The sequence below is a fragment of the Gigantopelta aegis genome, chromosome 4, assembly GCF_016097555.1.
Source record: "Gigantopelta aegis isolate Gae_Host chromosome 4, Gae_host_genome, whole genome shotgun sequence".
NCBI lineage: Eukaryota > Metazoa > Mollusca > Gastropoda > Neomphalida > Peltospiridae > Gigantopelta > Gigantopelta aegis.
Genome location: NC_054702.1, coordinates 31330260 through 31350858, shown reverse-complemented (window position 1 = coordinate 31350858; position 20599 = coordinate 31330260). Strand labels below are relative to the sequence as shown.

At 35.2% G+C, this 20599-nt stretch overlaps 1 protein-coding gene across 1 annotated transcript in view; it reads left to right on the top strand.

Annotated features, from left to right (window-relative positions):
- Positions 1-4135: 4135 nt before the first annotated feature.
- LOC121370371 overlaps positions 4136-20599 on the top strand; it is a 33431-nt gene continuing 16967 nt past the window's right edge. The window contains exons 1-13 of the mRNA XM_041495540.1: positions 4136-4266; positions 9159-9241; positions 10103-10254; positions 12142-12272; positions 12881-13016; positions 13403-13530; positions 14026-14162; positions 14546-14717; positions 15722-15906; positions 17692-17802; positions 18609-18680; positions 19059-19109; positions 20211-20275. Coding sequence (XP_041351474.1) covers positions 4170-4266; positions 9159-9241; positions 10103-10254; positions 12142-12272; positions 12881-13016; positions 13403-13530; positions 14026-14162; positions 14546-14717; positions 15722-15906; positions 17692-17802; positions 18609-18680; positions 19059-19109; positions 20211-20275 — 1520 coding nt within the window. The 5' untranslated portion in view covers positions 4136-4169. The remainder of the gene's footprint in view (positions 4267-9158; positions 9242-10102; positions 10255-12141; positions 12273-12880; positions 13017-13402; positions 13531-14025; positions 14163-14545; positions 14718-15721; positions 15907-17691; positions 17803-18608; positions 18681-19058; positions 19110-20210; positions 20276-20599) is intronic.

Below are 20599 nucleotides of genomic sequence, written 5' to 3'. Positions count from 1 at the left end.
ACGAAGTAGGATACTTATTTTTCTTCCTGTTGTTCGTCTTTTAATATTTTTTTTAATGAATTAAATCAATGAATAAAATAAAAATAAAACAAAACAAAACAAAACAAAACAAAACAAAACATAAATAAATAAATAAATAAATAAATAAATAAATAAATAAATGCAATTTCGATTTCATTTGTTGTTGGTGTATAAATAATAATAATTTAAAATACTTAAAAAACAAAAACAATAAACGACAAACAACATGTCGTCATGTCACATGTGACACCTCATATTCTTGTGTTTTGAGTATAATTTGGCAGATAGGTGACACAGTTTAGTCAAGATGTCCACATTCGGCAGAGAAGTAAAAGGTTATTTTTATCTCTTATCTGAAAATTTAATGCCTTTTGTAAACAAAGTGTCGATTGATAGTAGGTACAGGTCGGACCACTCAGGTGTAATTCTATATTTGAAAATTCGTAACTATGTCAAAGGTAAAGGACTATGGAAATTCAATAATTCATTACTTAATAACAAATGTTACGTTGATTCTATTAAAGAAACAATACAAAATGTTAAATGTCAGTACGCTCTACCGGTATATAACCTCAAAAATATAGATGTTATTCCAAATGAAAGTATTCAATACACGGTTAATGATCAGCTTTTCTTAGAAGTTTTGCTAATGGAAATTCGATGGAAAACTATTGTGTACTCTACTTATAAAAACAAATCTGAAGAGAAACTGGAATTGAATCTTATTGACGAAAAAAAAAATATTAGAAGAAAATGAAGATAATATTAATTCAGACTTGTTAGAAAGTAAGAGAAATCAATTAATAGAAATAAGAAGAAATAAGTTAAAGGGTAAACTCATTCGATCTAGAGCAAAATGGATAGAAGAAGGTGAAAAGCCCACTAAACATTTCTGCAATTTGGAAAACCGAAATTATTATAGTAAATTTATCTCTAGACTAGAATTAGATGATGGCAATGTAGTAACCGAACAAAATAAAATTTTAGAAGAAACAAAACAATTTTATGAAAAATTATACTCAAAAAGAAACCCACGAAAAATTAGAAAAATTAGAAATATTAATAATATTGTTGTAAATAAATTAACAGATGCAGAAGTGGAAGAACTAGAAGGACAAATTGAATACAGTGAGGCATTGGAATTTCTTAAAAACATGAAACACGACAAAAGTCCTGGCTCAGACGGTTTTTCAGCTGAATTTTTAAAGTTTTTTGGGATAGACCTAGGCCATTTCATTATTAGATCACTAAATTATAGTTATGAGATAAGAGAAATGTCTAATACACAAAAACTAGGTATTATTACGTGTATACCAAAAATAAATAACCCAAACAGTTTTTAAAAAATTGGCGCCCAATTACCTTACTAAATTGTATATATAAGATAGCTTCAGGATGTATTGCTAACAGAATTAAAAAGGTAGTAGATAGGTGAAAATATACGATTAATATATGATATAATGTATTATACTGAGGTACAAAAAATACCAGGAATGTTGGTATTAATTAATTTCGAAAAAGCATTTGGTTCAGTTTCCTGGGATTTTACTGAACAAACTCTGGATATATTTAACTTTAAAAGTTCATTTAAAAATTGGATCAGAACTCTTTATAATAATTCAGTGTCGCGTATATTACAAAATGGTTTTTTGTCCGAGAGTTTTAAATTAGAAAGAGGTTGTCGACAAGGTGATCCACTCTCTCCGTATATTTTTATTATCTGTGCAGAAATTTTAGCAACACTAATTAGAAACTCTAATGATATTAAAGGGATAAGTATAAATGGGAAAGAATGTGTTTTATCTCAATACAGTACTTTAACAATACAAGATATGTATGCTGATGCTTCTGGCTTGAAAATAAATTATTCAAAATCACATATTATTTGGATAGGAAGTAAAAAGTTTTCAAAAGAGGTTTTCCATCCAGCAAAGTGGAAGCTAGCTTGAGGAGCTGATCAGGTCATGTTATCAGGAGTAATATTTATGCTGAATATGGAACAGATGGTTGCTCAAAATTACGAATCTAAAATTTTGGAAATGAAAAATTTGATGAATCAATGGTTAACACGGAAGATAACAGTGTTGGGTAGAATCACAGTAGTGAAAACACAAGTAATCCCCAAAATCACTCATTTATTAATTTCACTACCCAACCCCCCCCCCCCCCCCCCCCCCCCCCCGAGAAGTTATTAAAACAAATAAATACTATGTTTTTCAATTTTATATGGCAAAACAAACCAGCTAGAATTAAAAGAGCAGTTTTAGTGCAAGATTATAAATATGGAGGTATCAAAATGGTAGATATTACAAATTTTGCAATAGCATTAAAACTGACCTGGATTAGAAGACTTTTGATATCGAATTCAAAATGGGCAACTCTCTTCTATTCTTTGACTGGTTTAACAATGAAAGATTAAAAAATTTATGGGGATCACTTTATTCAGTTAAAGACAAGACAAATAAAAACCTTATTTTGGAAAGATGTACTAAATAATTGGATTTTACTGCAACGTAAACAAACATTCGTCAATACAGAAGACATTCTATGTTCAAACATTTGGTATAATAACAATATTACTATAGATAAAAAGCCTGCAGTATTTAGAAATTACATCAAAAAAGGGATTTTATTTATACAAGACTTACTTAATAACCAAGGACAGTTTATAGATTATGACACTTTCAGCTTAAAGTATAATATAAAATCAAATTTTCTAGAATTTGCTTCTTTATTAAAGGCTATATACAAGTTTTTATAGCAAGAAAGCGTTCCAAAGCATCCCATTTTACCAGTTAAAATAAAACCCTTTTTGAAAAATAAATCTGGAAGTAAAGAAATCTATAAACTACTCAACGACACGAATATACTTCCTACTTCGCAGATTAAATACTCTGCTGAAGGATTTGCCTTTTCCCCTTCAGAGTGGGCGAAGTATTATAGCCTGCCATTTAAGATTTTGAAAGACCCAACACTGTTATGGTTCCAATACCACACAGAATTACAGCAACGAATACTTTCTTATATAAAATAAAATATGTTGATTCAAATCTCTACAATTTCTGTCATCGCCATCGGATCACTTGTTTTATGCTTGCCCCAAAGTCGTCGAACTCTGGAATCTTATAGAACAATGGTTGCAACAAACAGGTGAAGACTTCCAGTTTGACAAAACTATGATTTTATTTGGTGATATAAATAAGGAAAACAATTTCGTAAATTGGTTAATTATAAATGTAAAGTATACTCAACAACGAAAGTTTAGCAACTATATTTTATGACGTCTAAATTTGCCATGGTTGAATAAACTTAAAACAAAACCAGCTCCTCCTGTTGTGTTATAGCAAAGGTTGATGAGTTTATGTTGTTTGTAAATGGTAAGCATTTTAGATGTGAATACTAATTAATGAAAATAGGTTAATTTATAAATATTATGTCATTTGTTTTAACATTAGCTAAACTTTCGTTGTTGAGTATATTATATTTACAAAACAAAATTACAGCACACCACATTCAATAAAACTGGCTTCAAACATTATATTGAAGATAAGCTATTATTAGAAAAATATATGTATTACAAGAATTGTTTACATAAAGAAATCGACGAAAAAAAAGAAAGAATTTTTTTTTAAAGTTTGCTTTGTTTGGTTTATTAATCATGTCAAAAATCTGGTAATTATAATACATAACCCGTTAACTTTTAAAAATTAGTAACACGGAATCTTTTATATGCACCATCCAACAGACAGGATAACACAAACCACAGCCTTTGATATACAAGTCGTGGTGCACTGGCTGGAACGAGAAATAGCCCAATGCCCCACAGACGGGGGTCGATCATAGACCGACCGCGTATTAGGCGATTGCTTTACCACTGGGCTACGTCCCTACTCGTCACAAAGTTCTGTCCTAGACATCGTATTCAATGAAAAATGTCACTAATTTAATATTATTATTAACTTGATGGACTCATGTAATCAATTTGGTATGGTTTATTTGAAAATATTGGGAATTGGTTTGCTGTAAGAGACCCTGAAATACAAACATCCGTTGTTACCAAAACTAATTATATTGACCTTGTCCTTTCCCCAAGCTTCAGCCTTCAACTTCCGGAAAGCCACATTGACACGTCCGGCATGTGAATAAAAATGGGAACTTTGACAGAAACGATTGAACAATTGAAAAATGCAATAGATCGCAACCGTACAGATATTATTTGTACGGTTATTTCAACATGGCAGAAAAGTAAAGTTTCTATAATAATTATGCAATATTACGAATGGTACCATGGTTTTTAATTGAATACTTTTGATTATGAACCATCTCTAAGTGACTCTTAGATACGATAACGTAGTGCTGACATCGACACGGTCTTCTGACCGAGACGTAGGCAAAAGTTTCCGTTACAATACCGTAACTGAGTGACTCTAAGACTAAGGTCTATGGTTGACGATAGTAACTTTTCGCATTTTCGCACCATTGTTTTGGCTTCATACACAATTGTGAGGTTTTTTGATTGGGAAATGGGGTTTTTTATTGTAAATATTGTAATGCGGGTTTTTGGTATATTTACACTCCAAAAAACGTCACTAAAGCAATAGCTATTGTTCGAAACACACCTGTTCATTATTTCGTATAGTACAATCCCGAAAGCTGCTTATCCAATACGTGTTTTGGGTGTATTTCGGGGGTATCTTGGGGGTAAATAGTCGGACCCTAAAATCAGTCCTGTTCCGCATTTTACAAACAAGGCGGAAACGGATGTATGCATATGTTTAGGTCTCACAACAATATTTGTGCTTCATGTAAATTGTAAATCATATAATATTGATAAACTGTCAATAAAGTATATAAAAAACCCTTGTTGAATACGATTTTGGCAGAATTATGGTTTTTGTGAGGTTTTGTGATTGCGAAAAGGTTTTTTGATTGTAAATTGTAAATATTTCGGGTGACCGGTCATAACGGCCCCAGTACTAAACGGCCTTAATAATAAGTCAAAGTCAAAACGGCCCTTAATAAAAAGTCAAAACAGCCAAATTAAAAAAGTCAGAACGGCCCTTGAAAAAAAGCCTTTGATATAATACTTTAAAAATGTATTTCATCTACACAAAGATAATGGTATAAATCAGTTTTAAGTTATAGTTACATCATCCTTTTACGAGAGATTCGTCTAGTTAGACCACGGTTATTGTGGCGGTTGAGTGACACAATAACCGTGGTCTAACTAGACAAATCTCGAGTGATGAATGAATGTGTAACCCATCCTCGAAAAGTTGAAGTGCCCCGGAAAAAAAAAAAATGTTTAGCAGGTGAATACAATGCATTTATTGGTTTTTAGTGGGGAATGTAATATCTTGCTCAAAATCAAAGTCAAAGGGACCGACACCAAAGCGTGGTACAATAATTATTAAATTAATTGGGGATAGGCAAGTTGTGGCCACTAAGAACTTGTTCAGGCAATATGCACTCACTCGGAGGGTCTATATGGTCCACTACCCACTTTTTTCTTTTGATGATTGAATTATTAAAATAATAAATTACAGGGCGGGCACGCAGGCCCCCCCCCCCCCCCCCCCCCCTCCGACGAGTAGCTCCACTTGGAACTCATCCAGGGGGCACGGCCGGGTCGGGCTATCAGTGTTGTTAAATAAAATGTTAATTGGTGGTCTTAATTGCGTTGTGTAGGCTAATAAATTGTTACCAGTGATTCCGTTGTTTTGGTTGTTTTTATATATATTTTTGAACTGCCTGTGATATAGGCTATATTGATTACTAATTATTACTAATGGGACCGTTCTGACCATTTTCTTTGGCCGTTTTAACTTTTTTCTTTGGCCGTTTTGACTTTTTTCTTTGGCCGTTTTGACTTACATGTTCAGGGCCGTTTTATTATGGGGCCGTTTTGACCGCATACCACAATAAATATATCATATCTTACTGTAATTTCACTAGAAATCAATATTTCGTAAAACCAAAAGGTACAATTTTTTAATCACAAGATTTTCTTCAAACACATTCAGTAACATTAGACTGATGATTAAGGTCAACGACAGTCACTTTTCGCACCATTGTTTTGGGTTCGTACACAATAAATATAGCATATCTTACCGTAATTTCACTTGAAATCCATATTTTGTAAAAGTATTCAAATTGACATCATTCAAATTCAAAATTAGCTATATTATTACAGTGCTTCGCCACATTAAAATAAAAACTGGTCTACTACCTTGACCCCTGTCAAATTTCTATAACAAGTGAACAACGTTGTTTACAGGTTGGTATTTTGTTATTTTTCATAATTCTGGACAAAATATTAATTTTAAGTTTCGAAAGATGAAAAAAATAAAAAGTACCTTTTGTCAAATATATCATATAAAAAAATTACCGTTGGATATGTTTTATTTACTGTGTATGAAGCCAAAACAAGGGTGCTAAAAGTGACTGTCGTTGACCGTAGTAAATCTTCAACAACAAAAAAATTCAATAGCAATTTTGCATTGGAATTTTTCCAGTATTCTTAAAACAGAAACATCATGTACCCAGATAGGCAGTATGTTCATATCAGTAAATAGTTTGTACAATATAAATGTTCAGATATTTACATGAATTTCAGGCCTCTGTAAATTGTGAGAATGATCATTTTGTTCACGCTAATCTAATTTAACGTATCCTATTTTCCGTTTGCACCTTAAATTTAGGACATTATTTACATGGACATAATGGGTTACGCAAAAAAAAAGAGGGGGCATGAGTTCCAGTAGTTATTATTCGGGTAGTTTTAGGTATAGGGTTAGGGTTAGTCTTTAGAGCCTTTGATAAAATGGGTTACCTGAATTTATATTTGTTTAACTGATAAATGGTTCATGCAAGTATTCAATTCTCAGAGGCCTGTATTTACAACTGTACGGAATGGATGATGCCTACTTTTTTCTACTGTACATAGGGAAAGAAAACTGCAAATTAAATCCAAAAATAAATGTGAAAGCATTTAAAAAATATATGATTTGGCTTTGTTGATTGGATCATGTGACATCATATGGAATGCTAATTCAACATCCTACTTTTTAATGCAATTTCTACCAGTAAAGTGGAACCAATACTGACAATTTAAAGAAACAAACAAAAAGACATTTTAAAAATTAATGGTTTTAAGGTTTTGTTACTTGTTTAAATTTAATTTCTGATGAAAAAATTAAAACCACTTTCAGTTTCAGTGTTTCATCTGTGTTTCCAAAATTTGTAACTGTAGTGGTAAGACTAATACATAGGGAATAACTGATTACTGTCTTAAGATATCGGCTTTATCCTGCGAAGGTTAGAATGATGAATGCAGCGAGGCTCTGCGGAGCTGCATTCACCATTCGACCTGAGCAGGATAAAGCCGATATCTTAAGACAGTAACCAGTTATTTATTTTATCCTGCAACCCCACAGGAATAGTCGGAAAATCATTATTTAATCCATTTTTATGTACACAAATCGAGTATCTAGCAAGGCTTTTGCAGTATCACGTCATACAAGATACATGACGTTATTCTTTTGTAAGACGCTAGCTACATTCGTCACACTGAAAAAGCATTTCTAAACTCTAATTCATAAATAAATATACAAGTTTGGTATTGTTATCTTAAAACTTAAAGGGACACACCCTAGTTACGTTTATTTGTTAACCATTACGGCGTTGTTTTTCGCTGTTAAACCCATTTTTCACAAATAAAATTGCACTTTACTTACATTTTATTATTTAGAATACACATTTCCATTCACCTGAAGTGCTTTTTGGTAATCCTGATGTTTGTAAAACCACGAAATCCATTTTTTGCATTTTTTCACAAGACGTGTTGTCGAGAAAAAAACGTTAAGCAAGCGAGGTCCAATCTATTTTTAGAGGGGATATTTCCATTTCAATGTCACAGACGTTGGTATATCACGTGACCGTTATCATTTTGGTTCGGTTTGTTTTCTCGTGCACGGTTCGCGCAATCAACATCCGATTTGTTGTTGTTCATTTGTGAGATTTTTCTTCACAGTTCGTGAACATTTTCAGTAACAAAAAAGTTCAGACAAGTAAGTGTCTCAATACAAAACGTTACAAACCCTTAAAACCAATAATTTTGCTAAGTCTTACGATATCTGGAGAGGGGATACAACCAGGACAGAACAGTTGGAACATGTCCAGGAGAGGTGAAACGAACGCACCCCAAGTCTGTGAAATTTGTCGTGACGTAGGCATTGTTGTGCTTCGAGCGACATCTACCGGTGACATCAGAATACTAACTTTCAAAATTATTTCAAGCAATTGGGACATAGGGATTCCCATCGTATTTATCGATATAAAACCTGCTTTTTCACTCCATTTGATAAAAACGTAATCTAAGTGTGTTACAGGTTTGTAGATTAACCAAATTATAATTTATTTTCGCTGGATGGAACTAGGGTGTGCGGCTTTAGGTAGTACTAAACCAAATAACTTCCGGCTGGGTCAAAGTGCGAGGTGCACCGAACTTTTGATAGAGAAGTGAACAACACAAGTCCTGTGATTGGTTATAAATGTGAGAGTGTTGGTTGTAAAAAATAATAGTTTCATCTGGGTAAAAAAAAATTGCAATTTTATTTCATCTACGGTAGTACCAATGTGTCAAGTAGCCTTGTGCTTGAAACATGTATGGGGTACCTGTAAAAAAAAAGTACTCGAATTTTGTGCGAAACTAGGGTAGTCATAGACGCTACCCGTTATCTCAGAAACGAGCAGCTTGACCCACATTTTTTTCTGATTCACTTTAAATGTAAGGGGTGGTAGTATTTATATCCGTGGTGTTTATGTCGGTTGATACGTTGCAGGTAAGAGTTTTAGCCACATATGTTACTATTGTCGTCTATGGGATTTGATTTGGTAGTATACACCCTTTAAAAGTTATTTGTATTTACTGTACTAAAACAAATGATTAAATAGTATGTTTATTGAAAATCTAGTCTGAAATACTCGAGTCCAGTCGGGCTGATGTCACGTGACCTATATTTTTGGTCAGTGACCAAAAATATAGAGATTTATCTAGTCATCATATCTTGCCGGTGAATACAGTGATTGCAGGATAAAGTATGTTACTTGTAGGTTTATGACTACTATTATTGCAGGTGCAACTGATTCGGATTTGCTGCAGCACTGCTTGGATGAACCACACGTAGAAGATGGAACACTGCTACATTATGCAACACGGGTACGCATACAGCAAGTGATGTTGACAGCAGGGCTCAAACTTAAGAAGTTGTCTCCCACGGCAATTTAAAAAGAAAATTGCTGTGAGAGAAATGGACCATCGACAGCAATTTAAAGCCTGACCATGGCAACTGAAAAAAAGAAAATACTTTTGCAGCAAATAAGGTTATTTTGCTGTATGTAGACATATTTTCAGTGTACTAATGTTATATACTGGCAGGTAATGTACACCAGGTGTAAACATTTTGCCATTATTGAGGAGCTTTACCAACGGCATTTATTGTGCCATCGGTGATGTTCCCGGCCTATGGCAGTTTATATCTCAATGACAGCAATTACTGTTGGTGCCGATGTTAAGTTCGAGCTCTGTGACAGTCATCAAGCCGTAGATTTTCCACGTATTGTAATAAATGCAGTTATGTTATTGAGAAGATTTATGTTAAAACAGCTTTTTGGATTTCAGTTTACACTGAAATAAAATACTAGTGGCTAACTACAGATACAATGACACTCCTTTTTAAACTGGACACCTACAGGACTGTCACTATGTAAAAAGTCTGGTTTAAGGTGTGTTTGATTTAGAAAAGTACCATGAAAACATCTTGGTTTGCAGGAATTTAGTTTTTCTGTGTGGCCAGTGTTTTGTTAAATTAATCAAATCAATTTATGGCAGTAAAACCAGAATTAACCAATTAGAAATTGTAGGGATTAACTAAGAGCTAATTTAATATTTCTATGCCACATTTCATGCTTTGTGTCACCAATAAAGCTCACTTTGTGCCAGTAAAAGTTGTGTTAACATCTGCAAATAGTTGGTTACATCATATTTTATTCCCCTTAATTTTAATTGTTTTCTTTTCAGCTGGAGAGACATGACATTGTCCGAGCGTTGCTAGCGAGTGGAGCAGACCCGTGTGTTCAAGACAGTCAGGGAAGACTCCCGTTAGACCTCGCCAATGACCACATCAGATCAGTTTACAACGAGGAGCTTCTCCAGGCCACGGCTCAGTCTAAGTAGGTCATTTCTCCTTTTTACTTCTGTGTTGAAAGGAAAGTAGTGTTTTTCTCAAACCGGCCTCAGTAATCTTCTGTTAGACCTCGCAACTGACATTATTTTTTCATTAAGTAATGTAGCGGGGTGCCATCTTCTGTATGCGGTTCATCCAAGCAGTACTGCATTAGAGAACTGTTCGGGGCGGGGCGGGGCGGAGCCCAGTGGTAAAATGTTTGCCTGATACACCTGTCGGTTTGGGATTGATCCCTGTCAATGGGCCCATTGGATTATTTTTTGCTCCAGCCAGTGAACCATGACTGGTATATCAAAGGCTGTGGTATGTGCTATCCTTTCTATAGGATGGTGCATATAAGAGGTCCCTTGCTACTAACAGATAAATTCCCACGACAGGCAAAATTGGTGTTATTTAAAATAAATCAATCTAATGGTAACTGCACAGGTACCTTTGTTTGAGCCAGATGAGGCTGTGTATTGACAAGCTTTGACAGTCACAAAGTTAATTATAGTGATCATTTTATCCAACTCTAGCAGTAGGTATAGTCGTATTCCAATTGGCTTAGGCCTATTCCGATTGGCTTGAAATAGCGGTTATAGAGATTTTCATGATACCCGTCTATAATTTTGTAAACATATTTGGTTTTCATCAGTGTCATATGTTGGTGGTGTGCTAACACAGGTAGCATTTTATAACAAAAGTAGACCATGGTCGTGAAGGAAGTAGCTGGACACGTTGAATGATTGAGAAATAGCTGGTTAGAACATTACCATCAAGCACATATCATGTACATCTAGGTCAGGGATATCCCATTGCACACAGTTTTCCAAAACATTGATGATATTAGTCAACACGTTTGTTTGGATTTTCTAACGAGTGATTACAGCTTTTGCATGAACAATCTATTGTTTATGTTAATCTTGGTATTGCAGTATTTTTCTCACACCGGCAATGTAGCCTTATTTTCATCCCAAAACAGCCACTTTGATTAAAAAAAAATTGTCAAGATTTTTTGACGAACGATTACAGCTTTTGCATGAACAATCTGTCCTTTTATGTTGATATTGGTTTTGCATAACCGACAGACGAGTGACAAAATCGTGTGTGCCAAATTTTATGCCCTGAAGTTTTATCAGTGAACTGTTCTCACATTTTCACACAGAGTTGACATAATCATTTCTGGTTGTTAGCCATTGATATGTTCGGTGTGCAGTAAATCTGACAAAATGTTGGGGGTGGGATCAGTTCTCCTGAGATGCTTAGGTTGAAGGATCGATTCTCCTTGGTAGACCCATTCTCTGATTAGGTTCTTCCCCCAAGCCTTCTAGAATGTTTACAAAATCCACTAGCCATGATCAAAAATTCAGTAGTCCTAATTTACTTAATGCAAATTTGCTAATAGTAATAATTTGATAATATTATGTTACTTAAAGAGATTAAAAACACCACTATTGTGGGCGGGGTTGGGGACAGCATATTCATATTTACAAAATAGACTTAAATGCAGCATTTGACAATGTGTTTTATCTAGTCGTTGGGCATGGTAATAGTAGTTATTTACTAGCTCAACATTGAACGTCACTAACCATGGGAGTGTGGCTACCATAATCTAGAAGCCCTGTTCCCCTGTCTCAACAAATGTTCCACGAATGGTATATCAAAGTATGTGCTGTGTAAAAGATGCCTTGCTGCTAATGGACAAATGTTGTGAGTTTCCTCTGAAGACGTGTCATAATTACCAAATGTCTGACATCCAATGATTTACAAAACAAACTTTTGCTTACAAAGTAGTTGAAAGCACTACCTAAGTATAACTTTCTTAATACTGTTTATAGCATGGTTTTATTTAATATCAGGATTGTTAAGCATGTTCCACTGATTTGTCTTACAGTGTAGGCCGAGTCTGTCAGCTATTGGCTGCGGGTGTAGATATCAATCTGATTGACAGTGTGGAAACCAAGAACACACCACTACACTGGGCAGTGTGTTACGGCTCTCGGGACGTCGTCCAGGGTTTGGCATGTGAGTATTCACTAACACAGTACTTGTCAATCGGAGAGTGGATGAGTCAAGACAAATTTGTCTGGATATTTTAATGCTGAAATTGGTATAAAAATGCTTAATTTCCTCTCTTTAATTGTTTCCCTTCAACCAATATTCTATGACTGATATATATAGCTGTATCAACTGTGGTATGTAATGTTCAGCTTCTGACTATGGGAAAGTACATATAAATGATCCTTTGCTGCTTTTCAGTAGAAGTAGACTGTATAGCGGCAACATGTTACCTCCTCCCCTCTTTCTCTCTCCCTTTTTTGTCTCTCTCTCTCTCTCTCTCTCTCTCTCTCTCTCTCTCTCTCTCTCTCTCTCTCTCTCTCTCTCTCTCTCTCTCTCTCTCTCTCTCTCTCTCTCTCTCTCTCTCTCTTGTCTCTCTCTCTCTCTCTCTCTCTCTCTCTCTCTCTCTCTCTCTCTCTCTCTCTCCTCCCTCTCTCTCGAGCTGTATCTCTTGTTTAGACCAATTAACCAATGTCTAAAAATCATGCGTTAGGCACCAAATAACCATAGTTTAAAATGTGCTGATAAGTGTAGTAGAACAACTATTCCTCTTTCCTTTGTTTACATGTGAACAGCGCGCGGTGCGGACGTGAACCGTGTGAATGCCGCAGGACACACCCCTCTCCACGATGCTATAGTGCGAGGTGACCGGGGCATTGTGGAGGAACTGCTGCTCAATGGAGCCACTGTACCACAGGACAGTGGAGATGGGTAACAGCTTGATTTTCATTCATTTCAACTTATTTTCGTGCTTATGTCCAATTAAGGTTCAAGCATGCTGTCCTGGGCACACACCTCATCTATCTAGGCTGTCTATCCGGCACAGTGGGTCAGTGGTTAGTGAGAGAAAAAAGGGTGTAGTGGTTCTACCCATTGAGTCGTTAAAATTCGCTCTGAGTTGGAGCTAGTACCGGCCTGTGAACCCAGTACCTACCAGCCTTATGTTCTGGCTTAACCAGCTTGATTATGTTATGTGTATTATATACAACATATTATTGGTCAGACTTAAATCATGTGTTTTCCACTTCAGACATTTGATCTTTGTCATATTTGTTTTTGCAAAGACATAAATGTGTACAGTAGGGTATGTATTTCAGGTCAAACAATCTACAGAGTCTGATGGAACTTGCGGCGGGTAACGAGGAAATTGTACAGCTTCTGAAGTCACCGCCAAAACATCTTGAAACCCTGCCCGCTCTGCTACAACATAAAAACCATATTCTAGGTTTGTAGCTCCATTACAGCTGAAAAACCACTTAGTAAAACAAAGTTTAATGAGAATGTTCAGATCTCACTGTTTAAGGGTAGTTATTACTCTGGCTCCCCAGCACTCCCTTGAGACTAGTTCAAGGAGAGTGATTTTTAGCTCCCATTAGCATGTGAATAATAAAAAAAAGTATTACAAAATAATTAAATATTATTTGCTAAAAAATAAAAAGATCTTAAATGGCTCCCTATAATCTATGTTTGGGGAGAAATTAATACATCTCCCAAGTATTTTCACAACATCTTCTATAGGTCTTAATATTCCTTACAAAATCAACATTTTTGATGGATACTTTTAGGAGGAAGGAGGGTAGCAAAAATGAGTATGCTTTGTACATTTGTGAAAGTGTAAATGATTGTGAATGTTCCCTTTTTTGTCTTCTTCTTCTTTATTTGTATGGTCACAACTGTTTTAGGCTAGGACAAGATGTACTGTTATTTTTGTATGCTGTAGATTCTAGACGGAACTTGGTACACTTTGACAGCACAGCTTCTATAGAGAGCCTCACTGAACCGGAGATGGTGAATGGAACTTCGGAAACCAATGGCATTAATTCAACTGAACCACAGCTTTCTTCACCAACTTTCAAGGTGTGCAATGTACATTTTAGTTATTTATTTGATCTTTTTTAGTATTTTCAGACTACATGGAGTTATTTGGCACAGTAAGCAATGCATTGCAAAAATGAGTGAAACATACACAAAAAACATAATACAAAGTACTATCTTGAAAAGTTAGAGGCATCTTGCAAGAAGTAGGCAGCTTTATTTGCTTTTGGCTATAGCATGAAATGTAGACAGCAGTCATGCCAGGAATAGCAGCCAAAAATCACCACCACCACATTTAATTAAGTGTTTGGGGGGGCACATTTTGTAGTTTTATATTTGACAGAGTTAGGTTGTGGGTGGAGGTGCTTTACACTTCTGGGTTCTTGGATAATATTGTTGTATAAATTTATGATTGCTATTTTTAGAAGAGGACTGCCCTGTTTGATGAGCTGAACATCGCACCACTGAAGCCTGTATTGACAGAAGAGAAACTCAACCTACTGTGGCCGCAGCCTCAGAGTATCGTACAGGGCGGGGGCAAACCATTTGTCATCAAGGACAACTTGACAGTGTTTGTAGCCGGCGGCCCATTCTGCAGTACGTCAGTCTGTTGTTAGATAGATATTGTATAAATAAGGGGAGGTCATCAGAGTATTGTACAGGGCGGGGGCAAGCAATTTGTCATAAAGGACAACTTGACAGTGTTCGTAGCAGGCATCCCATTCTGCAGTATGTCAGTCTGTATTTAGATAAAGATATACTGTAAATGAGGGAAGTTGTGACAGAATCGGCGAAGTATCGTTGGAGAGAGAGGGGCTTGATATAGCTCAGTGGTAGTAAAGTACTCACCTGAGGTGCCATGGCTTTCAGGATAATTCGCCTTCAATGGACTCGTGACTTTCTCCACCACAACCAGTGTCCCATGGCTGAGGTGTCCTTAAACAAATATTTCTTTCCTTTCTATTGGAGAGCCACATTTTACGCAGTTTGTTCTGTGACTGTTATGTTCTGTTTTGGGGTTTTTTATAGGTACTCTGTAGAATAATTGCCTCTCTAGTCTGTCCCAGACATCTAAAGGAAATAAATACTGTGGGTGTTTTTATTTAAATGTCATTCAGGACCTTAACTAAATTATAAAAGGACAAAACGCTGATGAATTATGAATAACAGCAGACCTGTAGAGTGCAGTGGACTAATACTAGTCACAAGATGTCCTTTGTGTTGTATGCTTTGGGATAAAAACAGAATCAATTACAAATGTAGTAAAGATATTAAATGACTTTAATTAGTTTTAAATAAACACACCTTTTTGATGAACATTGAAAATTTATTGTCATTAAATTCTTAATTAAGTTGTTGCTTAGCACATTGTATAAAATCCATAAAAAAATGGATTCTAATGGTTTTTGTCATAAAAACTTGCAAGAATCCTAATGCATTCTGATTGATTTTGATGAAAAAATTAGGCTTACTTTATATTGGGGGGAACCACTAATACTAATAAGCCAGGAAGAATGTTGTCTTCTTAAAAAAATATAATGTTTTTGTTTTTCCCTGACTCATTTATCACTGTGACATTTTTAATGAATTGATTTTTCCAGGCCACTCTGAAATAATCTCCGTATGGGACGTGCGTCGGTCGTGTTTCCAGTCTCTGCATGTGAACATTGTCGTGGACGTTCTCACCTCACTGAATACCAGCGACAGTCCTCATGTTGTGTGTCACGTGAATACTCGTCTCTGTCCAGGCAAGGGAAGCTACAAACTGACTATCACACCTAAACAGGTAATTTGGATACAGTTGCTTTTGCAAATTCGTAGCATCATGCATGTTCATAACGTAAATTTCACAAAAAATTGTTATGGTCTGCAGTGCATATCTGCAATGAAAATAATTTGTGCGTATAAATTTTGCGATGTGAGGTTTGTTACGAATAACGCGAAATTTATAAGCACACATTTTTTTCCAGGTTTACAGTAGTTCATTGATAATTTTTACCATAAGAGTATGAACTCGTGGAGTTGCTGCCCTTTGATAGGTTCAGACTTTTTTTTTGTGTAAAGGTCCTGAATAAACACACCTGCTTTTTCTAAGAGCATTCATTAAAAATGTTGATTTTGTAAGGAATATTTTTATTAATATTTTCGTTTCTTTTAAAAGTGTACACTCATTTACCCCAAGTGTATTGTGTTATTATCAACAGTATTAGATATTTAGAGGGAATGAAAAAACAAATAATAAAAAAAACCCCAACAAAACAACTAATTATCACTTACTTATTTTTTCTTTAAGATATATATGAGGAGTTCAGGCGCAAAACCCAGTAAGTCCATCTGACTTTGTTTGTTTTAAAATGAAGATTTTTACCTGATGGTAATTTTAATTCTCACTAATTCCACTTTTCGTGTCATGAAGGTTATGGAGCAATGAACAAGAAATATGAATGTAAAAAATGAACCTTTATTCAAAAACTTGGTAATTACCAAAATGTGATTGATTTTTCTGCAAAACCAAGTAAGTCCACCTTCGGTTTCTTTGCGAAACTCATTAAGTCCATTTCTGGAGACTAGTCTTATGGAAATGTTGCAGAATCAAACAACAGACAATTAGAAACATCTTAAAAGTGAAGGTTGAATTAAATATTTACAAAAGAAGAACTTTACTTGTCCATGGATATACCAACTTTTGGCAATTGCTGGCCTTTTGTTCCTAGCCTTCACAAAGCGTTAAAACTGACACTTGTTTAAAACGATTGTGCCATCCCAGTGTAATAACAATGACAGTAACATACTCACTCTAGAATTATAATTATGGAAAGATGATTGGAAAATAATGCCAGTTGGGTCACAACATACTCCATCCCCCATTGGAAGTCATCAAAAGATTAGACGAAAGTTCAGTCAGTCATCTCGCCCCCTCCCCAATTTGAACACACATCCATGGATTTATTAAAATTGGGCTAGTGAGTGTTAAAGTAATTTTTCACAATATTGAACAAACTGGCATACCACATAATTCCTGGTCACATGTGCGCATGTTACATGAGGAATCAAACCTTCACCACTGTAGCGAGCTGTTTTGGCTATAGAACGGGCCGAACTTCGTGACCGACGCCGTTTACGCTTTCCTGTTGGTGATAACATCACAGGTTCGTCAACTTCATCATAAGTTTCCATAACTAGCGTGGATAAATTGGCCAAAATCAGAAGGAATTATATGAATTCAGCGCAAAAAAATGCTTATCATGATTGGCAGTCTACAAACTACGTGGTTCTGCAGACAAACTCAGATGGCATTTCCGAGGTTCTGCAAAGAAATCGTATTCTAGTTTGGATTTAGAATGGGACTAACAGGCTTTTGAAGCAAAATGTATTTGCTCATCGGGTACCAGGGACAGAAGGTTTGTCTCCAACGGTTATCTCAATTTTCATGGATGTGGCGTTTACAAGGTTTTGCGCCTGAACTCCTCATATGTTGTCACAGTGTGTCAAAGTGTTGTTATTTATGCTGTAAGAGATTATTTATGCTGTAAGATATTTATGTTTATCTACCAGTGTATTATGTTCACAGCTGAAGATAGTGTGTGGTAGTGTTGAGAGTCTTCATTACGCTCTGTCCACTCTTCTCCAATTGCTGTCTCTTTACCAGACAGAGGACAGCATCAGTGTGCCCACCCTACTGGTAAGTGTTTCAGGTGTGTTGTTGTTATGCCTTGTTAAACAATTTAGCTAAAAGTTTCCAATGAAAACAGCAAATTATTATAATATTAAAAAAAAAAAAAAATGTTGTAGGCAAAGATTACAGAATCTGATGGGACCAACTGACAGTTTTATGTTCCTGGCTAGAGATGTTCAAAGCTATCTTAGCGCTGTGATTTCGTGAAAGCGCTGTAAGCTATGACGTCACCATAACACATGTCATAGTGACATCATAGCCTACAATGATATAGTAGCGCTAAGATAGTTTTGGAAATCTGGGCCCTGATCTCTTGTGCTAAATTGTTCAATTTACATAATTAAAACAATTTATGAGGTATATTTCTTTGGTTTGTTATTTGTAAAAATTATTCTATTTAATAATAATAATACACACATGTATCATCTTCTTGTTTTTTACGAACACTAAATTATACAATGTATTATCATTAATTTTAATTAGGGATAGCAACTGACTGAGTCTAAAACCAGTACAGTTTTAATAAATTCATGTGTTTTCACTAGTTATTCTCTATGTATTGATACAAAGTACATGTCTGCTGCCATTTTTAAACTGAAAAAATATCTCACCTTTTGAACATTTAAGTAATGAACACTAATAATATATTTGTACTTGACATAGATTATATAAACTATAGCTAATGGATGACCTGTCACAAGACAATAATTACTGTGAATGATCTGTTATAAATATAAATATTAAATAATATACTCAAAAATATGTCCTGTTCTAATGGTATTCATCAAGAGCAAACTTGTTTTTATTTATAGATTGATGACTGGCCGGAGCTCTCATACAGAGGGATTCTTCTAGATTTCTCCCAGGGTCGGATTCCAAACATGGTACTGTGGCAGTCCATTCAGTCGACTATATGTACATAATAGAACCAGTTTGCCATGCTTGTTTTGTTTTTGTTTATACCAAGATGAACATGAAAGAAATAACTGACAATCCTTATAATTAATATTACTAAAAACACAAACAAGATCATATTTTATTTTTAATTCTTTTATTTTGATTCTTGAACAATAACAGTCAATAAAGTGACATAATCAGATATGGTGTACCCTGACGTCATTTTTACGTTACTATGGCCAGACCAATGGAATGTCTTTTAATTTGTAATATATATAACGAAATATTAATTATTTGTTGTTGAATTTAAAAATAAGAATAAAACTTTCATGTATTTCAAATTGTGTCGTGTTACATTTTTACAGGAAACTCTGAAGGAAGTGCTGGATCAGTTATCACTACTGAAGATTAATCATGTAGGTTCACAAATAATTGTAGCAGACAGTATATTGACACAGTCCACGTTGGTTCAGAATCATTCAATGTATATCTGGCAGACAGTATAGTGACACAGTCCACGTTGGTTCAGAATCATTCAATGTATATCTGGCAGACAGTATAGTGACACAGTCCACATTGGTTCAGAATCATTCAATGTATATCTGGCAGACAGTATAGTGACAGTCCACATTGGTGCAGAATCATTCAGTGTATATCTGGCAGACAGTATAGTGACACAGTCCACGTTAGTTCAGAATCATTCAATGTATATCTGGCAGACAGTATAGTGACACAGTCCACGATGGTTCAGAATCATTCAATGTATATCTGGCAGACAGTATAGTGACACAGTCCACGTTGGTGCAGAATCATTCAGTGTATATCTGGCAGACAGTATAGTGACACAGTCCACGTTGGTTCAGAATCATTCAGTGTATATCTGGCAGACAGTATAGTGACACAGTCCACGTTGGTTCAGAATCATTCAGTGTATATCTGTCGGACAGTATAGTGACACAGTCCATGTTGGTGCAGAATCATTCAGTGTATATCTGGCAGACAGTATAGTGACACAGTCCACGTTGGTGCAGAATCATTCAGTGTATATCTGGCAGACAGTATAGTGACACAGTCCACGTTGGTGCAGAATCATTCAGTGTATATCTAGAGTAAATGTATAAAGCTACAGTGTGTTATTCTCATTATATTTAATTTTGAGCTTTTCATTTTGCTTTTTGTTGAAATCTGTTTAGTAAACTAGACATGAATTATACAGAAGTCATAAACATCTCTGGCATAGTTACTTTTGTTCACCTACAGGTTAACATAAATTGTTAAATGCTAATTTTCCTTCTGTTTGTTAAAGGTAGATATGAACTGTAATTTTCCTTTCCTTTGTAATAGTAAATGGGTTTTTAAATGTAAAGAGTAAGTAAAAATGTGGTAAAAACTTTTAAAAGGTATTTTGTGGACCGAAAAATTAGTTTGATACTAAATGGTGGTTTCGGCTACATTTAGAGTCTACACTTTGTACCACACAATGATTCCTTTCAGATGAGCATTTGGTTTATTTTCAGATATATCTGTACACACGATTTCTAGCAAAGCATTCGCAAACTTGGCAGTTTTGTTTCACTCGAAGGTTAGTGTTATTAGTTCAACTGGGGGGGACAATTGGGTTTTTTCTCCATCTGTCTATACACGTATGTCCGTGAAGAAGTTGAGATATATTGATAATGTTAGATACTGTCAGTAAAAGAAGTGTCATTTGCACGTAACCTCAGTTTCAAGAATGTATGTGCACACCAGGGCTTCTAGAATGTTCATCAAATCCACTAGCCATGGGATCAGTGATTTAGACAATTTACTAGCCACAATTAAAAATTCACTAGCCCTACTTTACTTTAAGTTCATACAATTTTACTAAATAATAGTAATAATCAGATATGTTGCCTAAAGAGAGCTT